At 44.9% G+C, this 24,514-nt stretch overlaps 1 protein-coding gene across 1 annotated transcript in view; it reads right to left on the bottom strand.

Annotated features, from left to right (window-relative positions):
- NLRC5 (NLR family CARD domain containing 5) overlaps positions 1–24,514 on the bottom strand; it is a 47,180-nt gene that overhangs the window by 14,901 nt on the left and 7,765 nt on the right. Inside the window, exons 5-31 of the mRNA XM_086758492.1 lie at positions 22,318–22,383; positions 19,308–21,063; positions 17,357–17,440; positions 17,054–17,137; positions 16,885–16,968; positions 15,708–15,797; positions 14,789–14,839; positions 13,852–13,917; positions 13,050–13,133; positions 11,976–12,059; positions 11,488–11,577; positions 10,821–10,886; positions 9,691–9,768; positions 8,887–8,970; positions 8,169–8,252; positions 6,849–6,938; positions 6,668–6,715; positions 6,109–6,183; positions 5,276–5,359; positions 4,427–4,510; positions 3,881–3,970; positions 3,709–3,771; positions 2,944–3,027; positions 2,373–2,456; positions 1,642–1,731; positions 589–654; positions 14–97 (exon numbers count right to left, since the gene is read on the bottom strand). Of these exons, the coding sequence (XP_086614618.1) occupies positions 14–97; positions 589–654; positions 1,642–1,731; positions 2,373–2,456; positions 2,944–3,027; positions 3,709–3,771; positions 3,881–3,970; positions 4,427–4,510; positions 5,276–5,359; positions 6,109–6,183; positions 6,668–6,715; positions 6,849–6,938; positions 8,169–8,252; positions 8,887–8,970; positions 9,691–9,768; positions 10,821–10,886; positions 11,488–11,577; positions 11,976–12,059; positions 13,050–13,133; positions 13,852–13,917; positions 14,789–14,839; positions 15,708–15,797; positions 16,885–16,968; positions 17,054–17,137; positions 17,357–17,440; positions 19,308–21,063; positions 22,318–22,383 (3,793 nt within the window). The remainder of the gene's footprint in view (positions 1–13; positions 98–588; positions 655–1,641; positions 1,732–2,372; positions 2,457–2,943; positions 3,028–3,708; positions 3,772–3,880; positions 3,971–4,426; positions 4,511–5,275; positions 5,360–6,108; positions 6,184–6,667; positions 6,716–6,848; positions 6,939–8,168; positions 8,253–8,886; positions 8,971–9,690; positions 9,769–10,820; positions 10,887–11,487; positions 11,578–11,975; positions 12,060–13,049; positions 13,134–13,851; positions 13,918–14,788; positions 14,840–15,707; positions 15,798–16,884; positions 16,969–17,053; positions 17,138–17,356; positions 17,441–19,307; positions 21,064–22,317; positions 22,384–24,514) is intronic.

Here is a 24,514-nt window from a genome sequence, read left to right as displayed (position 1 = left end):
ACCATTAACTCACATGTACTCTGTCAGACCAGTGCACTTCTCCAGGAGCAAGCACAACTTTTCCAAATGCTCTGGCTGAAAGTTGCACTCTGCGAGTCTGAAAGGATGCAAAAGAGAACAGTCTTAGTTCCTTACAAACAGTTCAGGCTTTCTGATCCACAAATCTCAGGCATCACAACCTTTTCCCACAGAGAAAGAAGGATGGCACGAAAATCAGGGCTTCCAAAAAATATTGTGGCAACACTTCAAAATAATCTGTTGAGATGCTCTGATACAGCGTACATATATGCTAACGGTGCAGCTCTTTGTAGCACCCTGTCCTGTGACGGGACTGTTGGAACCTGCAGGTTCCCAGGTGAGGAATGGTCAGCGGGGAAGCAGTGAGAGAAAGGGGCATGAGATTCTCTGTGATGTGAGAAAGCTCTTCTCAGAAAGTGAATCAAAGGAAACTTACAATCTGTTAGGGTACAATATCACCATGTCTGGAGCTAGAGGGAACAAGAGGTTTTGCCTCTCTTGGCCCTAGAAAAAGGACACCACTTATGTCAAGAAATCACAAAAAAAAAAACAAAAAACCTGTACCATTACCTCAAAATCTTTCTTGGGTCATCTCTGCTTCTCAACTTGATGATTAAAGTTGCTTTGAGGCACAAACTGCACGGAGAAGATACGCGAGTGTAAGATTTGGAGGGAAAATTACTATTTTCCCCAGTGGTGAGAATTTAACAACACATCAAACTGCAGAAAGCAAAGCAGTGCAGCTGAGAGGCTGTGTTGTTACAGACCCAACACAGAGGTCCAGCTTACCTCTCCCTACAATAAACCATCCAGGGAAATGCTTTAATAAGGTTTTGTGAATGCTAAACTGGCATAAGGCAGCACTGGTGGTTGGAGAAGCAATCCTGATCTGCCCTGCTTTTGTCTGCCTCCTCCTGTCCCTGCCATCTGCCAAGATCTGGGAAGAGCTGAAACAGAAGACTGATCTGCTTTAAAATAGCCCAGCCAAAAGAATCAGCACCCACATTTAACTGCAGGAATGAATCGAAGTGACCCTGGTTAAATTCAGTTCACAACAGACCAACTGCTCTACGTGAACATAAACATTGATAAGGGCAGATTTGCAGCGTAGCCCAGCATTACGACTTGAATCCGTGAGAAAAAGCAGGTCATGCCAGTGCAACAAGCCCAGAACCCCTGGGCTATTTTTGCCAGAGAGGAAAAGAGATAGAGACACAAATCCAAGTAAAGAACACTGGAAATTGCTTTCAACAGACTCACTCTGAAATCTCAACATACTGAAAAGAATTAAGGACCACATTTTTAGAGACCAAATGCTGCCTCCTGCCTTGAAGAGCTTTGTTTACAGATAGATACACAACAACAGTTCGTACAACTGAACACCGGTGTCTTTATACACAAAAATGACTTGGCCCTGTGGAATAACAGTTCTTCTAGCTTCCTCCTTGGCAGCTATGTTGGGCCAGTAGAAATGGACATAAACCGAAGCTTTGCATGCACTTATACATAAAGGTAGTTGAAAACATGGCCCTCATCATTATTACCTGAAGACCACAAACTTTACGGTAATTAAGAGCAAAACATGCAGGGAAGAACCAGAAATTAGTGAGGAGAAACACACACCTGACTTGAACTTCAGTGGTATTTCCAGATGTGGCAAAGGCATTTATGAGATGCAGAACTCCATCCTGAGAAATCCTGTTATGGCTAAGACTGCACAGGAGAGAAGGAAGGTTTTTCAGGTGTTTAGAGTCAGGGTTGTCCCCAGGCTCCTCAGCCACAGAGGCAAAATTCAAGTTGCCACCAAAGGCGGAGCAGTTTGTGGGGTGCTGGGCCCCTTCAGCTGTGCTAAATGCACCAAATCCCTCCAAGACCCACCACTGAAAACTTGGGTGACACAGCCAACTTCCAACATGCCTCTTGCACTACAGAGGCAGCTGACTGCTGGAGCAGTTGCTTCCCCATCAGAAACGGAAGGGGAGAGGCCAGCATAGGGCACGGCTAAGCTCACAGCCTCTGTATGTCTTGAGTTATTCAAAGAGGACAACATACACAGGAAAGTGATGAACTGAAAACTCAGGGGACTGGTTCAACTTCCGACCCTTACGTTACCCCCACTCAGGGCCCTGTTATCTCCTGCTGATGCTAACAGAAAGACTTTTACTTACTTCAGCAGGTTTTGGATCAGACCCTGAGTCACCCTCTGGCCTGGAGGTCTTGAGTTGTGCTCATGGCTCACTCAGACCTTACCTCCTAAGGCAGGAGTGGGCAAGAAGGATGACAACCAGCTTTAGGAGGGATCATATGAACACGTTTCTGCTAGGGCACCTCAGATTCACCACACTTTTTCTTACTTGAGGGAACAGGTAACAGGCACTCGTTGCAAGTGGTCCAAGAGGCACCTCAGGCCTTCATCTCCCAACTGATTCCTGGAGAGACTGAAAGGCAGAAGAACAAGGTGGCCAACCAAAATTCAGCATTTTAAGCAGCAATGCTCCTCTGAGAAGCTTTGAAGAAAAAGGCCAAACTTCCTGAACTTAAATTCCAGCTCAGTCATTAAAGGTCTGTCTAAAACAAACTAGTGCCCTACAAAACTACCTCATGCACAAGCTCCAGAGTAAGCTCAGATGAAGAGCTCTGAACATAAGCTCAGAGCAGAGCTCAGATGAAGCAACAAATGCCTTGAAACAGCCACAGAGTGAAAATCCCAAGGAAGCTGTCCCACTAGCTCAAGCCCTCTTAAAATGTATCTATAAAGAACCTGTACAATGACTAATCAATTTTGGTTTTAAATAGACTGAACAAGCACTCACATACATGCAGACAGGCAAGGAAACCCCAGGCAATGCTGAACCACGCCAGCTCAGCTCTCCCTCTGCCTTGACTCCTGTTCAGGGTGATGGTAACAACCCAAACTCCACTTACTCTATTTCTGCCAGCCACCCACGCTGCTCCAGGACTCTGCAGAGCTCATTTATCTGCCCTTGACCGATGGCACAGTCCGTCAGCCTGCATGTGAGATAGCAAGAGAGTTAAAGCACGGCCAGCAACCGGGCTCAGCCGGAGCAGTGAGAACTGCCCATCAGCAGGTGCATTTTTACACCAGTCTCCTTGCAACATTCACAGAGATGAATGCTCCTAGCTTTACCAGGGTTTGACACTTCTCATAGCACCTCCGTGAGGGTGGCAATGACAAACCCCACGTCACAGGTAGAAAACAGATGTTTTCACATTTTTTGCCATCTCCTTGGTGCCTAACTGGAGACATGTTACAGTCGTCTTTACAGGAGCACGCAGCAACCACCACTCCCAAAAAGGCTGCAGACAAGTATCACAAACACATCACACTGATGCTCAGCACTGACTGTCACCCAGAATTGGAGGCACACATGTGGAAAATAACATTGGCTGGGGCTCAACTCATTTGCTTGTCCAGGAGAATTTGGTGCCATTCAGGATGATCCTAAGTAGTCCAGTGGCCACATGGGCCTCTGCCATCCCAATGCATCTCAAAAGGTACTGAGTTGCACGTAGGCAGTTGAATTGAGCCCTAAAACCCCAGCTACTAGCCCAAGCTCCTTGACTACCACCCTATGAATTCTTCTTACAAGAGAAGATTTGGCTACTTGCATTAGTGTTTCAAAGCTAATCAAAACAAGTGAATTATAATTAAGTGTTGTATGCCAGTACCTGCAGGATGTCTTTTGACCTTGTATGCTTGCTCCTAAATGCAAAAAAGCATTTTCACTTGACCTGAAGCAAACACAAAAGGCAGTTGTTCAGCAATGCTCTTCAAAGATGACAAGTTTTGTAGTCCCCTTGAAGCCGAGCTCCTGATCTCCAAACAGTCTTAGTGTCTTACCGGACTTCTACCATTCTGATCCGCTCACAGAGGCTGATGGAGTTGATGAGTAAGACAGTGCAATCCAGGGAAAACTTGTTGTTCCTAATACTGAAAAGGAGGGGAAAGAAAGAACAACAAAATCAGTTCCCAAGAAGAAAGGTTCCAATACACACGGCCCAATTTTCCCATTGTTTACTTTGAGATGCAAAAGGCTGGATCCACCCCATTTAACTCCAGATCAATAAGCAAGGATCTAAAGTTTTGAGCATTGGCACCCAGCATTCCTTTAACTAAAGGAGAGTCTCCTTTAGTCGCCTTTGACTAAAAAGTGAGTACAGGCCAAAGGCTTACGCTGAACAACTCCTCTTCAGGGCTGCTGGACTAGAGATACCCCAGACTGGAAGCAACCCCCTGAGGAATGGGTGTGAAAGAGTTTCTGCATTTTCTTTGTTTGTCTTGTTAATCTAGAATTACTGATTAAAGCTCCTAAGATATGCTGCGGTATTAGCACTTTCCAAACCAATGTTTCAAGGCAGTAATCAAAGCAGGGACCCCAAACATTACCTCAGGAGTGTCAGGTGACAGAGGCATGGCAGGAAGCTCAGTAATATCTCAATGCTCTGGTCACTCAATGAATTTCCATACAGACTGTAAAACATGGAAGGAAACAAATTCCAAGAGAAACTAGGACAACCTGTAAGTATCTTTATAAAATACACATGGACATGCACACACGTATGTGCATGAGGGTGTTACAGGCAAATTCTGAAAAAGGACACTTGTAGAAATGTCCTGAAAGTTGGGCAAGATTTAGTCCTGACAGGTTGATCTCTGTGTTTCTCTACATCCTACAGGCAACCAACATTCCAGTTTTAAGAGTCTTAATTTTCCATTACTGTAAATTTATAAAATGGTGCTACTGATGTATTTTGCACACACAATATGGGTATTATGTTATTTTCAGTTGTTATTACTCAGTTTCTGTTCTGATCAGTATTCTTCTAATTTTCTTGGCGCCCGGCTCCTGCCTGGAATGACCAGCTCTTCAGCAGTTCGGTTCATGGCTTAGCGCACCAGGTGCTCTTGTGCTAGCTATACTGCAAGCCAGGGTCTTGAGGAGTAGAAGACAACACTTGCGTCTAGCCATATGATTGAGGAAGATTATGAGAACATGTACATGTTCTGGGGTGTTTACACACAGACCTGGTAGACTCAGGAGAGGTCAAACTCTGTTGAAACAGAGAGGATAGTAGAAGGTGTGGGTTTATCTAAGCATCTAGGTGAAGTTTTGCATGGGTTTCTAGGAGGCTGTGGTGAGAGAAGAGCTGATTTACACTAGCTGAACACCAACTCTGTATCTGCAGGTGGGGGAGACAGACGAACAGACAGGGTTGCCATGTGCACAACACTTACTCAATTTCTGTCAGCTGGGGACATTGATTCAGGATCTGGCACAGCCTGGTCACATCCTCTGGACCCACTCTGCAGTCGCTGAGGCTGAAGTAAACAACGTATGTAGGAGATAAACATTTCCCATGACCACGGTATGGCAACACTCCCTTCATATCCCAGAGCCTCACATCTCAGGACAAGGCCCATAGCAATCCTCTTGCTTCCACTACATATATTTTCCTACCCACAATCTAGAACAGAGAAGTCAAAATCTGTGGCAATCAGAGGATTTTACGAGCTCTGAGTTGATTCAAGAAAGCCCAGCCACCAAAATGCCATGTTATTTTGGGTGTTGCCTCCCTAGAGCCACATCATTGGTACTTGAATTGTCTCTGGAGATTGAGCAGCATCTTCCTCTGCTCAGCGCTGTCTCAGCTCTCACACAGCAAGGCTGGGAATGGTGCCTCCTATCTCCTTCTCCAAGAAGGGAATTGGAGAAACCTCCCTGGGTGAGGTGAAACCCTCTCCCTTGTAACCAGTTATTTTGAGGTCTAGCCTCCCTGATTAGTTTCAGCAGGGAAGAGGATAGAAGAGAGATATATTGGAGATGGACCCTTTCCAGAGGTGTCTCTTGTGGAATCAGTCATGATGGGAATCAAGCAGAGGAAAGAAACATCTGCTTTCAAAGAGAGCTGAGTCTGGCCCTGAAGGCACACAGGGCACAGGACAGCTCTCTGAGGAGACACAGCTGGAGGGTGATGGGTCTGTTCCATACATTACGTTACCGACACAGACCCCCACAGCCATCTCTCCCTACACTCCTGGGTGACAAGAGGAAGCTGGGGCTGCCATACCGAAAGCACAGTCCTTTTGCTTCGTACTTGGGATCCGCTAGGAAACGGCTTCTCCGTCTGCTGGTACTTCTGGTCCTGGGGAAAGAACAGTTTACCCCATCAGTTGTACTGATGTTACTGCTCCTGTGTAGCTGACTCCCCACCCTGCTGCTGGGGAAGGGGGCGAGGTGGTGGCAGTGGCCTCACGTTCCAGTCTGTCTTCCTTCTCCATCTGCCAGAATTAGGTTCATGTCATCGCCAGAACAAACATCGTCCCTCTTCTGGCCTGCAGACAGCTCTGCAACCACTCAGCACTTTGGGCATTTGCTATGCCTCTGCCCAAGAGGGAGATGACTGCACCCCTTCAGTAGTGGGACATTGCCACCTGCTCCATACCCTCAAGGCACTGTCAATCAATCAGCCATGAAATATCTCACTCTGCTTCCACTGCCCTGACTGGAGTTTGGAGCCAAATGGCTCTTTAACTGGTACACCTCAGGGACTCACACATCACCACCTATATAAGATCTCATAAGGACAAGTTTGAAAGACTTAGACAGATCAGTGATTATGATTTTACCTGATTCTTTCCCAAAAGGTTAGATGAACCACCTGCGTGTGTCCTAAGCTGTAACCAGGAAAGAACATAATTACTTTGGAGTTTGAAGACACATGCTGCAGTATCGCTCCAAAAAAAAAAAAAAAAACAGAGCTTGACGCCTTACATAGCAAAAAAATAGGAAAAGTATCTCTGGTCATACCTGAGTTTCATTATTTTAATGTGTTCCAGTGTAGACAAGGACTGAGCTAAGAAAAACACCGAATTCAGGGAGATCTGGTTGTCGTTAAGCCTACAGGAAGAAGGAGCAAAATGAGCTGCTGCAAGCACAACAACTAGCAATTTACACTTTGTGACCAGATAATAGTGATCCTTGTCCAACACTCAGAGACTGCTTCTTTGTCACCTTCTGCCTGTGTTTCCAACTACAGTTCTGCAAACACCACTCACTCCACGACAGTATTTTTTAAATTCATCCCTCACTTTTAGAGTTCAGAGAATTATAGAATAATTGAGGACCTCTGGAGATTATCTAGTCCAACTCCTGCTCAGAGCAAGGTCAAATAGAGCAGACTGCTCAAGACATTGTCCAGCTGCGTTTTGAATATCTCCAAAGATGGAGAATCCACAATCTCTCTAAGCAACCTGTTCTAGTGATTGACTGTCCTCACCACACAATGGGTATGTCTTATGGTTAAATGGAATTCCTTGTATTTCAGGACACCAATGCAAGGCAAAAACAACTCTTTGGCTGTAAGTGCAGTTGAAGCAGTACAAAACTCATACTAAGATCGTGCTCAGGTCTATCACAGTATCTAGTATGACCATGGGCAGTGTGCTTGATGCTGGGGAAAAAGCTCAGATAAATAACAGCAGTGTGTTTCACTGCACTGATGTGAAGAAAAGCTGCAGACTGTCAGTGACTGGAACAGTTTTGGCTTGAGAACAGTTCAATTAATCAAGTAGGAACAATAAATATCTCTTTCAATAAAGCAGAATGGTGCTATACTCCTTAAGCCACAGTCCTGTACAGTGCACTTGCAATGGGAGTGCCAGGTAAAATACCCAGATAAACACAGGCCACCATTGCAGCTGAATTCAGACACCATTGTCGAAGCTGGAGCTCCCCAAAATTTATCTTCCAAAGGTCCCCAATTCAGGAGAGGAAGGACCACTTTCCTTGATGAGCAACCAGGAGAGGAAAAATTCAGTGGCTCGCTAAAGACTTCAGTGTGTTTTAGAAACCAGATGCCACACCTGCACACCGGATCACCTGTCTCCTTCGTGAAGGACTGAGTACGGAGGCTCCTGGGCACTGATCTCAATCAAGCTTCAGATGGAGTCATTCTGTTCTGCGCTAGAGGTGGGGACAGACCAGACAGCACAGGGGACCTACCCTCAACAGACTCAGAATGTAACTGCACCTGATCCTGAAAAGCCCATCCCAAATGTGAACTGTGCTTCCACAACCAATACTTCCATAAAAACCCATCCATGAGTAAGGGAAACAGGAGCTACTCACTTGAGAGAACGTAACATTTTCAAATTTGGGAGGAACTGAAACAGCTGCAGAAGTCCCTCGTCTCCCAGATGATTATTCGATAGGCTAGGATTTAAAGAAAGGCATTTACTTATCATAGGGAAAAAAACCAATAGGCACAACTAGCTCTTAGTAACAAGAGCTCTGAAAGCAGAACACGGGCACTCTAATCCAAACAACATACGCACTGCCCCTCTCCACTGACAACTAAAGCCTATGTGGAAACCAGAAACATACAACAGCCAGAAACCTAGCTCAGGGCTCATCCTTTTCTCTTGTCCACAAGTGACACCTCTGGACTGACAGTGCTTCTTAATGGAGTTACCAGGGACCAGAAACGATCAACCAGCTTTGAGAAACGATCAGCCTGGACAGGCCCAACAGAGGAGCCACGGGTTAGTCCTGGAGAAGGATATTAGAGACTAAGGATTACAATGGGCTATGGCCCCTGTGAGATGAAGGGACATGAGTGCTTAAGAAGAGCAAAGGCTAAAAATCTCTTTCATAGGCTGCCAGGCCTAAAGGAATAGCCAGCCCTCAGTTGGTAGTACAGAACAATGCAATGCAGAACAAATTTAAAAAGTCCTTGATGACACCATTTCATTTCTCTAGCTATTGACTATGCAGAGCAAACAAATGGTATTTTTTCAATATCCCAAAGAACTGCAGATAAAGACCATAAGAGTTAAGAAGGACTCACTCCAGCTCGGAGATGCTGCTACATTCCTTCAGGACTGCACACAGCTTCTCCAGGTCACTGCCTTGAAAACGACTGTCTGTCAGTCTAGGGGGAAAGAAAAATCAATAGTCCAGGTCTGCAGAATTGCAACCTTCGCTCCTTCAGAAAAATAGAGAATAAACAAGGACATAATAATTAAATTAAACATCCCCTTGAAATATCTTGCTTTTTCTTTTCTGCAACAACTGATAATCTGTACTTTCAGTTCTTGTCTGCAAACAAAGAATAAAGAGACAAGGTAATGAAAACTTGTGGTGCAACAAAGAACTAGGTCCTGTCCCGCCCCCACCCTGGTTAGAAGGTTTTAGGCACAACTTCTTCCTTCCTCACTGCAGCCTACAAAACAGACAGGCACACTCTGTGCTGGACTAAGAGCAGGATTTGATGTGCATCTGAACACGGGCACAGCTTAGGACGTGCTTCTCCAAATATCAGCAGAGAACCCCCTCCAACATCACAAGCTCTGTCACCACCAGCTCCTCCAGCTCCTACACGGAAGCCAACGTAGTAACCATACCATCACCACACCAACCCTGTGAATAAGGTACACAACCCACAGTCTGTTTTAACTCCTGTAGAAGACCACAGACACTACCCACAGAGCTTCTAGTGCTGCAGGCTGGGACTGTGAACACAGTGACAAATGACTGTCTGAAGGGGCCTTTACCAGCTCTCCTGTGATTCACCTTGAAGATGTAGGTTACATCAGCTACAGGATCCAGAGATAGGACATGCATGAAATACAAAGAAAATTTGCTATCGTACCTTATTTTTTTTGAAGCAGTAGGTGTCTGGTTTTCCTCCCCATATTGATGGTCATCAGTAGGGAACACAGGCTCTTCCCTAGTAAGTGAGGACAAAACCAGACAAGGGTAAAACACTCAGGCTTGAGCAATTTGGCAGGTCCGTGGGGCTACCCTGGCTCTAGCTCACACCCGTATCTTGCCAATAGCAAGCTCTTCTTTCTTTCAGTGATTAACCAAATGCTTGAGCATGTAGGCAACTGGGGAGAAGGTGAAAAGATATATTTTTCATCTAAGCTACAGTTTGATGGAGAATTCAGCTTTTGCCTAAACATGTTCTGCGAGGAGTCCACATCTGTGCAAAAAAAAAAAAACCAAAAAAAACAACCTGACTATTCATAAAGAAACAGAACATCCAAATCCTAAAATACCTGAGTTTGAAATGTTACCTGGTGCCTTAAAGGAGTCACAGAACATGTGTCTCGGGCTGGCACTCTCTTTCAAGCATAGCCACAACAGCTAGGTTGCACCCCATGATAGCACTGCTGTTCCTCCCCAGCTAAGAGGTGGGATGCAGGTATACCATGAGAAATCCCATTTTACAGTGGGCTCAGTCCATGGAGAATAAGGGCATAAACTAATGAACCTACAGCTCCAGGAGCAACAGGAAGCCATTTCTCAAACAAAACATTTGGGTTGAGTTCATTTCACCCCTGATTTTCTGAGGGGAAAAAATAAAAGTTCATATTTATTTTGATTTAAAACTACCATGACCCAGCATGCATAGTGTAATGAACCAGATGGTTTTAAAGATGCAGGGATCTGTGAATGTTTTCGTTTGGAGGTGTGGGGTTCATTTGTTTTTTTTTTTTACTGTTCACTATTATCAAATAGTGCAGTTATCATTAAACAGTCTGTTTGCATAGGATGCTGTGGGTTGCAATGTGCCCTAGAGACATAAAACGTAATCAAGCACTATAGAAGGCAGTGGACAACTTCCAAAGTGGCTAAGAAAGCAAGGAACTACATTTAGACTGAGAGGGGAGATGGGGCAAGAATTGCTGTGAGATGAAGTGTTACCCTTGGTACCTAAACAGGATGTGAGAACTAAATGAGATGCTGGGAAACACCATTTGTGCACACACACTCTACCTAGGAGGAAGGGGAGCAAACGCTCTGTCTTCTGTAAACCTCAGGACTGCCGTCTCATGAAAAAGGCTGCGAAGAAGAGAAGGAATCAATCAATGTCACATTTTGGATATTTACAGGACTTCTTGTTTTAAGAATGCTTGATCTTGCTCTGTAAAACTCTTTGGTGATGCCAATCACTTAAAACACTCCCAAAGCAAGCAAAAAATAATCTCCATTAGATTTAAATCCTGTTTGGATCAAGCTATGCCATATCAGATGACCCAGTTTCTCTGAACCGTTAGAGAAAGTGCAGACAAAATTGTTACACTTGAACTCCAAGGAAAAGTAATAGGAGAGAACTTCCAGCTCCACTCCAGGAGATGTCACCAGTTCTCATACTCCACAGAGACTCTCTCCCCAAAACTTCCCAGGGCAGAGAGCAGGAAAGAATCTAAAACCACCCCCGTGCATGAAAGGACACACAGTTCTGTACCTTCTCAAATTCTGATTGATGGCTCAGATGAAATCAGCTTACAGCAACGTATTACCAAGTGTCAGTGTTAGTAATCATCTTTGGACATGTTCTTCACTCACCCCACTTCTGAGGTGACTCAAAAAAAACCTCAGAACCTAACTCCCAGACTTGTATGTTGGGATTAACCACAGGAATGATGCAAGACCTACATACCTGACTTGTACCTCCATCATCTTCTGGCAGGTATTTACTGACTTCAACAGACTGCAAATGCCATTAACAGAGAGGCAGTTTTGACTGAGACTAAGAAGATAAAAAAGGCAATTAGCTGGTCACTGAAATCACACGGGACTCTCCTAGTGGAAGCAGTCACCAGTGTGCTGCACGCTTGAACACGTTTCCCTTCAGAAGTGGGATGGTGGAAAACACTCAGGACCACTACTCCTGAGAAAGGGCTTTTAATGAAAGGGCACTTCAGATGCGTTTAGACTAGTTTGTGTGATGCATTCAGCACACGACCGACTTCAGCCTGAACAGTCTCATGGGCTGAGTCTCATCCTTCCTTAAGAGTGCTCAGAGCTGCTTCTGTAGCACTGGTCCAGCGAGGCCTTTGCCTCCTGGATCCCTGCTCAGCATCTCTGTACGGTCCTTGCCAGGTTCAAGAAAAGAGGGCAATTTGGTTTTTACAAGGCAACACTTACTCTAGCTGCTTCAAAATTGATATCCAAGGGAGGCTTTCCAGCAGACAACTGCAGCCTTCATCTCCAAGCTTGTTACCTGATAAACTGAGGCATTTTCCAGTTAGCGGGGACTGTTTTGAACAGTATTAACAAAAAAAAAAAGCCCTCAAGATCTGCTTGTTTTCCCTTTCCTACAATTGCTTTTTTGCCCAAACCACTCTTCTGTGACAGATCAATCTTACCTGCTTATCTCTGCATGAAGCAATTTCAAAAAGTTTTAATCCTAGGACAACATGACTGATGCTTTAGCCCCCAAAATATCTCACTCTAAGAAAAAAAAAAAACTATGTGCAAGTACAAAACAATAAAACAATGAGTGAGTATTTACTGTCCTCCTGGAAGACAAAAAGGAAGGCTGAAAACACTGGATGACAAAGATCTCCAAATGCCAATTCAAATCAAGTGAGCCAGAAAACTGGAGTTTGAGATGTAGCTAAATACAAGATACAATCTGGACTGAACTGTCTTGCAATAGATATTCCTGCATTTTCCAGGACAGACAGGCTAGAAGGAGAGCTTTACAGCCCAGTTCAGGTGTCTTCATACATAGGCAAATGAGGAAAGGTAGAGATGATACTCATTGCAATGTGCAGCTAATGAAGTGGATCTCTTCCCTTCCTCTGCTCACTTCTCCCAAGAGCTGGATGGCTTTAGAAGGCAAAAGGGAAAACTCAGGAGGAGTTCTGTGTCCCTTTACTGGCTCAGAGATTTGCTGGAGGAGCTGTGCCTCTGGGACACTCCACACTGCCTGCAGCACTTCTTCGTTAGCAGGGTCTGCCAGGTCACTGGCATCTCTGGTTACAGACTCAGGGAGCCAGAGGCTGCAGTTATCACAGGAATCAAAGGCTGGTCAGCATTAGTCTCCTGCTGAACTGCACCAAAAATCCCTAACTAGGATCCCACCAGACATAACACAGAGTGCAGGGGCCCCTCCTTGGGGACAGGCCCCATGATTCACTGCCCTGTACATGCAACATCCCCTGCTCCCTGTCACCCGCCTGCAGCCACACAACCGTAAGGAAAGAAGGCACTTACTCCACTTCGGAGAGACAGGGACAGCTCTGGAGAATGGCAACGATCTGCTTTGCATGTTGGGAAGCCAGGCTGCAATCCTGCAAGCTGTGAAGAGGAAGAGTTAATGAGCAGTGAGAGGACAGTGGGACCCAGGCATTTCTGGTGTCTCTTTCCAAACGGGGCACACGGAAACAGTCTCAGAAGAGGGAGGTTTTACTCTCCGCTCTGCCATACAAACCTGGGCATATTACTCTGTCCCTCTGCAGCTGGTACTGTGAAAGGAGTGCTGAGGGACACACTTGCAGAGTGCTGTGCAAGTGCAACGCCCTGCGTGAGGGCTGCCTGGCACTGCCATCCACGAGAAGGGGATGGATGTAACTGTTCCTGTTGTGCAGAGTAGCAAGGGCAAGAGGAGGAGGGAAGTGAGGGCCATTTCCCAGCTTTGGCATGCTCAGGTAACATGTCGGAGTTCTCCTGTTTTGCGAAAGCCACTACTCCTTTTTGGAGCCCAGGCAAGAAAGAAAACTAGATTGCTCATGCCTTTGGTAGCCATAAGAACATATGGCAAGATGGGGATTACCAAGGGAAGTCTGTCTCTCCGGGGTTGTAGAGCCCAATACACAAGAAATAAAGCCACTGGCTGGGCCAGATAGGCATTTCTATTGTTATTTTTATTTACTGATTCAGGTTTATTTCAAACTTTTTCATATGTGAAAATACCCTCTGTCCTCAAGGACCAACACAGCTGCCATTCTTGTCCTTCTGTAGTACCTGTCACCTGCAAATCACATTTACCAGCAGGAATTTCAATGCCTTTTCTTACCATAACTTCACACGTCTTGTTGGAATTACATGGTCCTTACTCTTTTCCCGTTTCAAATCCAAAGATCTGCAAACAAGCAAAATATTTAGCCTTTAATATGCCTTCACAAAATATCTGATGACTTGGGTGCTGGTTAGTATTTTTCTGGAAGAAACCACAAGGTCTGTGTTCTGTCCAACCATTCCATGCAAGGTTAAGTGTTCAAGAGCCAGAAGAGCTCCATCAGGAGATGGGAGCACAGGGGGCGTCCACATGGGATTTCATTGTATATTTGAAACAACTTGATAACCAAGCCCCAATTCAAAGGCACTACTAAGATGCAGGATGTTTTGCCTCCATGTGGGATTGTGCCACCAAAGGAAGGGATAAACATACCCACCTACGCCGAGCTGCCTACAACAGCACAAGATGACTGTTCAGGCATCTGAACAGGAGCAATCTCTAGCTGACTGAGGGCCAGGCTGAGCCAGTTTACACGTGCAAACACAATATTGCGAGGTCCCTCCAGGACTGCACAACAAAGGGCAAAGTGAGTTCCCTATTAGGGAACAAGAGATTGTTTTGTAGTTTCTAATTATGGTCAAATCCACCCTTCCCTCAAAAGTACACAGAAGCAGGGAGAACACAGGAGCCAGCCAGAGAAGGAACAAAGTATTTTCCTTCATTTATCCTCACATTCAACTGCTTTTCAGCAATAGAAACGTGGTACTTCAAGCTTACACAGGCACTAAGGTGTTGCCTTTGTGGAACTGGCTGGCAGGTTTGTGCAAAGACCAGCTATTTCGGTTTCCTTTCTCCTTGCTCAGGAGGATCCAGCTCCACCAGATGCAAGGGCAGAGGACAGTTCTGTTGCTGGAGGGGTTTATAGTGACAATAAGCTGATGGTTTGAATCAGCACATCTGTGAATATAGTGTAACTTTAAGTGCAGTTTCTCACCTTGAGACTCTCCCAGATGGACCAGAAAAACACATAATCACAGTGTCCCTCCTGAAAAAGAGATCCAAGCCAATGTTAGCGCACAGGAGGAAGGATGCTATTTCTTTAGTAGGGCTGCTCAGTGAGGACCAAAGCTGTTTCCTGGATGCTAAAGAGGTCCTTGACATTTGCCACGCCAGCACATTGCCACGGGTGAGCAATCAAGCAGCCACGCTGCAAGAGGGCAGCAGGACACCCTGCACGTTGAACTGCGGCTGCACTACAGACAAGAGAGAAACACGGTTAAGACCACTGGGCTGGGATTTTTTGTTTTTGCAAAACTAGCAGTTTGTTGGAAAGAGGTTCAGTAGAAACTCAATTCCAGCAAGAAAAATAGGAAAAAGCTGTATGCAATTTGACTTCCCTTGAGTTACACCAAAGACTATTTTGGCCTGTTAAACTTACAACATAAGATAACCATAAAAGCTAGGATTTAAAAATTCCACCCTTTCTCTGTCATCCTGGGTCTATGAAAATACTAAAACCTGCAATTTAAAGGGACGTAGAGACAGAGCCACTTAAATCCACACTTTTTCAGTAAACTTAGCTGATTTATAGCAAATACATGCTAGCTGGTAAAGAATTTCCCAGTTGCTGTATTGCAGAGCTTAAAAGCAAGTTTAAATTCTGTTATATAAAAGAAATATTACACCTTGCAAATAAATTTACAGACCAAGAATAAAATGACCTATTAAAAAATAAAAAGAGGAAGTCCATAATATGATGAATTCAAATTTTGTTTCAAACAGAAAACAAAAAGGAGTAAAACTAATTTTTGTTGAGTTTGATTGGCCAACAATTAAACTGTAAAACACTGTCCATTTCAAAAGTCAGCATCTAAAGAAACAACATATTTGCTTTTGTAACAGCTCCCATGTACCTGACACAGAGTTCAGTAGCATTTTGACACGCGATGACTTCCTTGGCCAAAATGAGAATATCATTCAGGGAAAGACTGTTGTTGCTCAGACTGTGAACGTGAAGAAGAACACAACCTCAGCTGCTGGACCCAACAGCACAGTCTTTCCTTATGCAAATACCCTCTGCTCTGCACCCAAACACCCTGAAGCACACATTCTTTTAGTTAGCAGGTTTCTCAAAAACTTCACAATTTTGCATCAAGGATCCAATAAAAGCATTATCAGATCATAGGTCTTCTCTGCAAACTATAGCTCCTATGAATTTAGAACCAGAGATGCCTCCTCTGTGTGCAACAGAAGACTCACTAACCGTTTTTGGGTTACATAGGTAATGCAATTTATACCTGTACAGCTACACAACAGACCCACAATGCAGTTAAACTCTTGCTATAACAAATCTAAGTATGGTGTATTAAAATAGTGTGGTCTAAATCCTCACAATTAAAACACCCTTGAAGACACAAAACTAGCAATCTTTGAGGATTTATTCTTTAATTGCACATTTATTCTCTTTCTTTACTTGTTGGATCTCATTAAATATGATATATAAGGTCTTGCTTCTACAAATCCTCTGCTTGTTCTCAGGGCCAGAGGGCACCATTCCTCTGAGTCTCAAAGAAATCATCCATTAATGGCTTTAAACTGGAAGACGGTAGGTTTAGATTAGACATAAGGAAGAAATTATTCCCTGTGAGGGCGGTGAGGCAGTGGCACAGGTTGCCCAGAGACACTGTGGGTGCCCCATCCCTGGAAACGTTCCAGGCCAGGTTGGATGGGGCTTTGAGTGACCTGGTGTAGTGGAAGGTGTCTCTGCCCCTGGCAGGGAGGTTGGACCAATGATCTTCAAAGATCCTTGCCAGAACTCCCTTAAGATTATTTTAAAACATCTCAGTAAGAACTGTGAGGTTTAGTCTATTGCAAAATGATCCAGGCCTCCAACACAGCCCTGCTTGCACTGAAATGTCTGTGTCCCAGCTTAGTGCCCCACATGTCCCAGTGGCATCTCTAAAAGCAAGTGTCACCCCTTACAGAGACATCTAAAAACTCTGCTCTGATGAGGATTTAAACTCTCTCTGATGCTATGTTTGGTTTCATAGTGGCTACCATTTTTAACAGGTTTAAGAAATTTTTACTCACTCTATTTTCTTCAGCTTTTCCATTCTGGAAAACAGGTCCATCAACCTTTTCACCTCTGGACCCCGTATCCGATTGTCCTGCAAGCTGCACACAGATTCGCTCTCATGAGTACCCCACGCCCCAGGGCAACGAGTGGCTGATCTGAGGGTCGCTGCCACAACACACTCACTTTATTTCCTCAAGCTGGAGGCACTGTGATGAAGCCTGGACCAAGTTAGTCATCCCCTCGGCTGTGATGCTCCCGCCTGTCAACCTGGAAAAAGAAAGAATGATTCAAAGCAAGCAGAGGGAGGATGAGCACCCTGTGCAGTGCATGGCAAGCCCGTCCCAGATGTGTGCCTGCACCACGCTCCCAGCACACCCATGCAGAGAGGAGGTGGCCTGACTCCGCCGCCTGCAACTATCTGAAAGATAGAAACAGAGGGTGGGTACAGAGGGAGGCGGCTTTGACTTTACAAAAGCAAAGACTTACTCTAGTTTCTTCAAGCTCCCCATTCCTCGTAAGGTCTTTGAAAGAGCAGCAGCAAAGTCATTGCCACATCTCCTACTTCGAAAGCTAAAACATGAAGAAAAGGGGAAAACACAAACACAATAAAAACCAAAATAAGCTAGCCCACAGAGCAGGTTAAAGCATGATTTTTTTAAGAAATGTTGAATTTTTTTCTTAACAGCCATTGCATCACACTTTTTTTTTTGCAGCATTTTATCTTTTCACACATCTGTTTTAAAACCCAAAATATAAAATTTGCACATCAACTGCAAATACCTCAATACTTCTGCCTTTAGGTACAGTGACACCGTGTGTAAGTGCTGCCACAGATGAAGAGTCAGCCCTATCGCATGTCCCACCAGAGTCAGGACCCTGGAGCCAAGGGAGGTCACAGAGGGGCAAATCAAACTCATGCAGACAGAGAATGTCTAACAGCTCCTGTGCAATGAGCCTCTGAGCTATGAGAGGGTTGATTTCAGGCCAGATACTTTAAATTTCAGTGGCAGAGTAGCCAGAGTTGTCCAAAATATAAAAGAGAAGATTTTTAGGGAAAACACCTCTTTTATAGAAGGAACTGGTAGTGTTGGAAAAAACAAACAGACAAACAGGTAAGATTTCAGGCACACAAGCTCTCCTTTGAATCAGCTGTAGGATGCACTGGTTACGGGATGTATTGGTACAAAGCCTCCAGGGTTGCATGATTCCCACAGCGTATTTGGGGGCTATGAGAGCAGAAATTCACGTAGGCCCAGTCACCCTAAGTGCCTCTAGCACCTTCCCCTAAACCAAAGGGAGTCAGGAACAAGCTGCAGAGGTGCAGTGGCATAATGGACATGGCCCACGGTCCTTAGGAACACGCCTGAGGAGATGCTGCTTCTTCAGACAGGTTCTGTACAAGCAACATGCAGCTGAGATGCTTGGAGTCCCACTGTCCTTTGCCTGCCCTTCCAAAAGACAGTACTCAGAGTGCTCGTATCCTGTTGACCATAAATGAAATCAGGCACGGAATTGAGTGTGTATGAGCTGAGGAAGAACTCCCCAAAATCCTCTGTTCCATTCTCCTAATGCAAAGGAACAGCCTGATCATCCCTGGGCATCTGCCTAATCTGCTCTTTGAAAGCAGAGGACTCTGTGCACTGCCCTGTGCCTGCATGAGCAATTTAGAGTTAGGATGTATCATCAGAAAGCTTTCCTCACAGTCAGTTAAATGGTACTCCAGTTCTTCTTAATGGAGGCAGAGAACAATCAATTACTGTCTTTTTTACAATTATATGAATATCCAGGTATAGCAGTTTTCACATCTCTGTTTATGCTCCTCTGCTTCACAGCAGACGACATCATTCCCTGCAGGTCAAGGTAATTCTCACCCTGGCCGCTTCCCATCTTCTTCCACACGAGCAAATTCTACACATATTCCTCTGAGTCATTCATAAAAATAGAGAACGAGATCCACCCCACAGCAGGACCCAAAGAGATCCTCCTGGAAATGTCCTTCCAGCATTACAGCAAAGCACTGATAGAGAGCACCTTAAAGTGCAGTTGTCATCTCCAGTTCATCTGGTTTATGGTGATTTCACTTAGACCACAATTTTCTCATTTGCTTGAAGGATTCACCCTGCCTTCATAGTGTCAAGAAATACCTATCATTTTCTCTCTTACATAATAGACTAACCACCCTGCTGTTTGATTGTTTTAGTCAAAACAAAGAAACAAAAAAAAAAACCCAGCCAGAATGGATTTATCACCTTAATATCCTTCAGTCACTCATAAATCTATTATTTCATAAATTTCTTTGGTATCAAAGTTATGCTATTCAGATTAGAATTTCTCACATCTCCTTTCCCTCCCTTCTAAAACAGAAATGCGAGGGTTGCCCTTCCAGTCCCTTAGCCCTTCTCTCCTCCCACCAGCCCGTAGCACTCAGTGTGTTTACCTCAAGTTCTCTACGTTTCTACAGCCGGCCAGAACCTCCAAACAGTCAATGTCTATGAGACATCCTGCAAAATCCAAATGAATCAAATCTTGGCCCGAGTTTATGACAAAAACCAAAGCCGACATGTCCAGAGGTGTCAGTCTAAAGTTTTTAAACTCGTACTTGAAATTCAGCAGGCTGCTGATGAGCTGGGCTACTTTGAGGTCTTGCGTTTCAAACGTGCAGTGGCAGAGCTCAATGACCTTAGGCCCTGTCAGATGAGTGGCTGCTAGTTTCTTGAGAGACTGCAGGATGGTGTCCTGCTTATCCTGTACCCAAGCTTCATCTTTTTCAGCTAGCAGCATGAGAAATGTCCTACATTCTTTTGATGACAAGCCTGAGAGAAAAATGTGAAAACTCTCCATTAACTCGGTCTTTGCCTCATTCTTTAAAGTCCACTTTGACTTCAAAGAGAACTTCTTCTTCAGGTACTTCTTGTCCACCTTCTTACTTACCATGAGACACAGTGCTGCAAAAAACTCCTGCAAGCTCAAGTGCACAAAGGCATAGCCAGCCTCTGGGCAAGTGCCACTTGTTTTCACCTCAAAGACAGTCAGTAATCCATGCAAGGAAGCAAATTCCTTCACGTGGTCTGGAATATCACCAACATAAAATACAAGCTTCTTATCTTCCAGGCCTTTTAGTGCAAGATCACACAGACCCAAAATGGCCTTCCTGTTAGAGTTCAGCTGAGTCACCTCGCCACCTGCACACTCTCCCTGCTGTTTGTTTATGAAGATGAGAAGCATTTTGATATAAAACTGCGTCATAGTCTGAGGAAGCTCCATGTTCATCTGATGTTTAAGGAGCAAATACTCCAAACAGATGCACACAACATGACACAGAGCAGGGACGAGGCACATGCTGTGGACCTTGGCGTTGTTCTTCAGGTGAGCAATGGCTTGCTCTTTGAACGAATGCTGGTGAAAATAGTGGCTGATGTATTCCTCAACCTTCTCATGGTCAAATCCCCAAATTTCTGCTAGCAGACCTACTGTGTTTAATAAGAAGTCAGGTACTCTCTTAGGTCGGCTGGTTACCAACACTGTGCAGCCAGGCAGGAGCTTCCCATGGCAGAGGTCTGCAAGGAGCTCAGATATGGACATACGGGAGGCAAGACTTGGCCTTCTCTTAGAAGAGAATGACATGTCCATGTTTGCTGCAAACTCATCCAGCCCATCAAAGATGATCAGCGTATGGCAGGCATTTTCCAGGAGGTACTGTAACACTGCATCAGAGCTGTCTTCTGGCTGAAGGAACAGGTCAAACAAAAGCTCCTTCAAAGTCAATTTTCTTTTCAATAAATTGAGCTGCCGAAACTCAAACAGGAAAGTGAAGTGATACTGAGGTAGGACACCTTCTGCCCATTTCTGACAAATCCTGCGCATTAGCATGGTCTTGCCTGTACCAGGTTTACCAAACAAAAAGATCACCTTTGTTGTGCCTGATGGGACCACACTATGAAACAGATCCGACACTTTCACAGCTGTATCCACACAATCATCCAGTTCAGGAGCACTTGCCACATCCTCTCGGGGTTTATCTGTTTTCTCTTTTAAGCGGGAGGCTTTGCTTTGCCGAATGACAAGGTTGACAAAAGCCTGGTTGAAAGCCAGTGGCTGTGTTTGTTCCTGTGCTGCTGCTCCTGCTGCTCTCCTGCTTCCATATCTCTGGTGGATAGAATTGATGAGGAGATGCCGGTATTTTTCAGCTAAATCTGAGAGAGAAGATGACAGAGTGAGTACGAGGATAAAAAAGTTCTGAGCTGTGAAAAAATCCAAAATACTACTACTTAAACACAGAGAAACAATAGTGCTGATCAGAGTCTGCTCCACAGAGCTAGGCAGAGACGACAAATTTTGAACACATGAAAACAACCTGTAGTTTTTCCTATTTTTGCACAGGGACCAAAGAAGAAGAAAATTAAGGGAAAATGTGAAACTGTTTTATATAAAAACTAAATCTTAATATCTCTTTAAGATGAGAATCAGGTACCAGTGTATTATGCATATAATTCCCTGTTCACCCATGCTGGCCTTGTGCCATCCTTGCTCAGCTATCTGCCCCTTGGAACAGACATCTCTTGGTTGGAGAATTTGAGATCCCTGATGGTATCAGCATCTCTTTGCTGAACAGAGAACAGTGGAGATAATTAAGAGTGCTCAGCACCTTCTGAAAAACCCTATCCTCACTTGCTGAGTTTTGTCAATGGACAAGATCTGGACTCCTGGGAGCACCTCCTCAAGAACTTTGCTGTAGGCAAACTTTCAGTCAAAAACTGGGTCCAGCCCAGCTGCAGCTGCCAGCTTTGGCAGGCTCCCTGTGTTCCTGCACCAGGCACTGGGCAGCACTGGACTGTGGGGACTGCAAGGTTAAACACAGAGGTAGAAAAGGGTAAAGAAGGGCAGATGATGAAGAAAAGGATGTGGACACTGGTGTTATACAGCCTGCAGGTCTGCTCAGGCTACTCAGTCTTTCCTGGAATTGTCCTGACTTGACTTTGTCATCACTCTTCCATTCACTTACTTCTTTACTTTAGGATGAGCTGAAATCATATGAGTTTTTAACGTTCTAGAGAAACTATGGAGCCTTCACTGGGTTTTAAATTGTCAGTATGTCTCCTGATTTGGTAAAAAAAAAAGCAACCAAACAAATACAGGGATGATCTACAGCTGAATGCTTTACTGGCATATGACACTTCAAGGGAGTCCTTAACCTATGTCATCTGCATCCCCTCTCCTCAGGTAGATTTAATATATCTTTGAAACGGAAATGGATGTTTCTTGTTATATGCCAGATCCTATTGCCTGTATATTTTACAACTCGTTGCATGAAGAGTTTATGTAGCTACTAAACAAAAGTTTCCCTCAATGCGGGAGGTTGATTTCTTGGGTGTTTCTGCAGAGACGTTAAACAGGTCCTTCCTCAGAGGAAAGCACACCACCACTCTGCCTCCGGAACATCTGCATACCTAGTCGTCGCCGTTTAACATCCTTATCACTCTCAGAGCTGCTGTGATGGCGGCGTCGAGCAAACCCTGAAAATTGAAGTTAGAAACATGTGAAAAGAGCATTTTGAATGGCATTTTATTAGAACTGGGCAAGACTCTTCAGCAAAGCATTCGGGGAGCTGAAGAGACAAAATCAGAGACAAAACTGTGGAAATTCAGGGTGAGTTTACAGAACTGCTTTTGCAAAAGTTGAAGTAAAAGCAGAGGTGCTTGCGCTGGTCTTATGAGGCTAATCCATCCTCCCCTCCCACTCCGAAGATGCTGCAGCTCTCAGAGTGACGTAAGGGTCTGGGCTGGTTTAAACACCTTCAGTAACAGAGCTCTGAACTTCTCCAGGCAACTCATTCCAACACTTCAGTTACTTATACAGATTTTCCTAGTGGATAACATCAGTCTTGCCTGTCACAGTGTGATCTGCTACCTCCCTGTTCTATCTGCCTGAGTGTTTTTTGAGAAGTGAAGCAAGTCCATGTGTCCCAGGGAGGAGGAAGATCAGTTACAAGCATTCAGCATTTATCTAATACTGGAACATGACTTTGTGCTTCACAGAGCTGTTAATATCCAGATCTTACCATTCTCGGCCAACAGCAGCTGGGACATCAGAAATGAGGTACAAGCTGCTGCAGAAAACAATGTGAATTTTTAAAGGCATGTTTTTCAAGAAATGTGTTAAGTTTAACACAGGATGCTCAGATCCTTTTGCTCAACCCCCTCATTTGCTTAGAAGCACAGTGGTAAGTAGTGTCAGAACCTTAGCAAGAAACTATCACAACAGCCAAACAAAAAGCATCCTAGGAAATGACCCTACTGGCAGCACAGCTACTGGAAGGCAAAAAAAAAAAAAAAAAAAAAAAAGGTATGTGCAATTTTGGGTTCAGAGGAGCACACAGAAGTAGCGAGAACACTAAGGGCTACAGACAGCCTAATCAAAGACTTAGGCCACAAGCACTGCCAAGTTACGTAGGGCATGAAGGAAGTGGTTCTGAGCGTACGAAAGCAGCCTGGTAGATTTGAGACAACAATAAACCAAATAGCAGTACCACATATCCCAGCTACAAACTACAGTAAAGCCCAATTTCTTTCAATCGTTCTCCACTCCTCCTCAGGATATAAGTCCACCCAAAGCAGGACAGGCCCATGCGATGGACCTGAAAGAAAGCAGGAGCAGGAAATATCAATGACTAGACCTATCTCAGCTCCACAGAAAGTTTTCTTGTGAGCGAAGCCAGCTGCCAGGTCAGCCTCCATGAGCTTGGCTGGCTAGGGAGCACTGGGAGAAGGTGCTGTGAAATATGCTGCTGTGAAAGGCTGCCCTGCATTTTCTGAGACTGACCACAACCACCTTACCGGTGAGTGTATTTGTAGGCTGGGCAATGCACCTGCCTTGCTTCAAATGCAGGAACTGCTCTCTTACCCTGGGGAACAGGGCAGGGAACAGCTATTAATGGGGAACACAGAGTCCACAGATTCCCAGGGCTGTTTATGGTGATTAATTCCCTGTTTGGTTACGGTATACTCTCAGATTGAGAGAATGGTCAGAGCTGAGAAAGGCATGAGTCTTTCCTTTCTCAACTGGTCCTAGTAACTTTCAGCACTACTTTCAAATTTCTGTTCCACTAGCAACTGGCGAGATCAACCGCATACTCACGAGGGCACGCAGCAGCTAGCAGCAGCGGTCTGTCTGCAGAACAGAAAGATCACTTGTTTCCGAGATCTGAAAGCTGCGTGTGACACACACGATACAGCATCTGCAGTCCTGTGACTCAGAAGCAGTCTCCGAGCTAAAAGCAGAGGCAAAAGTGTCCCTGTGAGCACAGGAACACCTGGAACTGCAAAGGGTAGGTTGGAGCTGCCATTTAAAATGGTTGGAATCCATAGAGGCGGGCAAGGCAGGGAGTGCTCAGGAAGCGCAGTGCTAAAAGCCTGCCTCTGTCTGGATGGGAGCAGGGAACGCAAAGAGCAGACGCAAACACACAAGTTAAAAGGTACTGAGGGCAGTGGCAAATCTCAGCAAGAGCCAGCTCTGCAAGAAGCTCCTGTTGCTGTGAGTGTGAGCCTTAGCCAGTCCCCAAATTCACACAGCAGGAAAAAAAAAATGAAGAGCGGCTTTCCCTTCAAATCATCAATTTTTACCAATGGCAATCCAGCACCAACCCAC

This window comes from Chlamydotis macqueenii, chromosome 13 (assembly GCF_036417535.1).
Source record: "Chlamydotis macqueenii isolate bChlMac1 chromosome 13, bChlMac1.mat, whole genome shotgun sequence".
Classification (NCBI taxonomy): domain Eukaryota; kingdom Metazoa; phylum Chordata; class Aves; order Otidiformes; family Otididae; genus Chlamydotis; species Chlamydotis macqueenii.
Note: the sequence above shows the minus strand (reverse complement) of the source record. Positions and strands in the feature narration are given on the sequence as shown.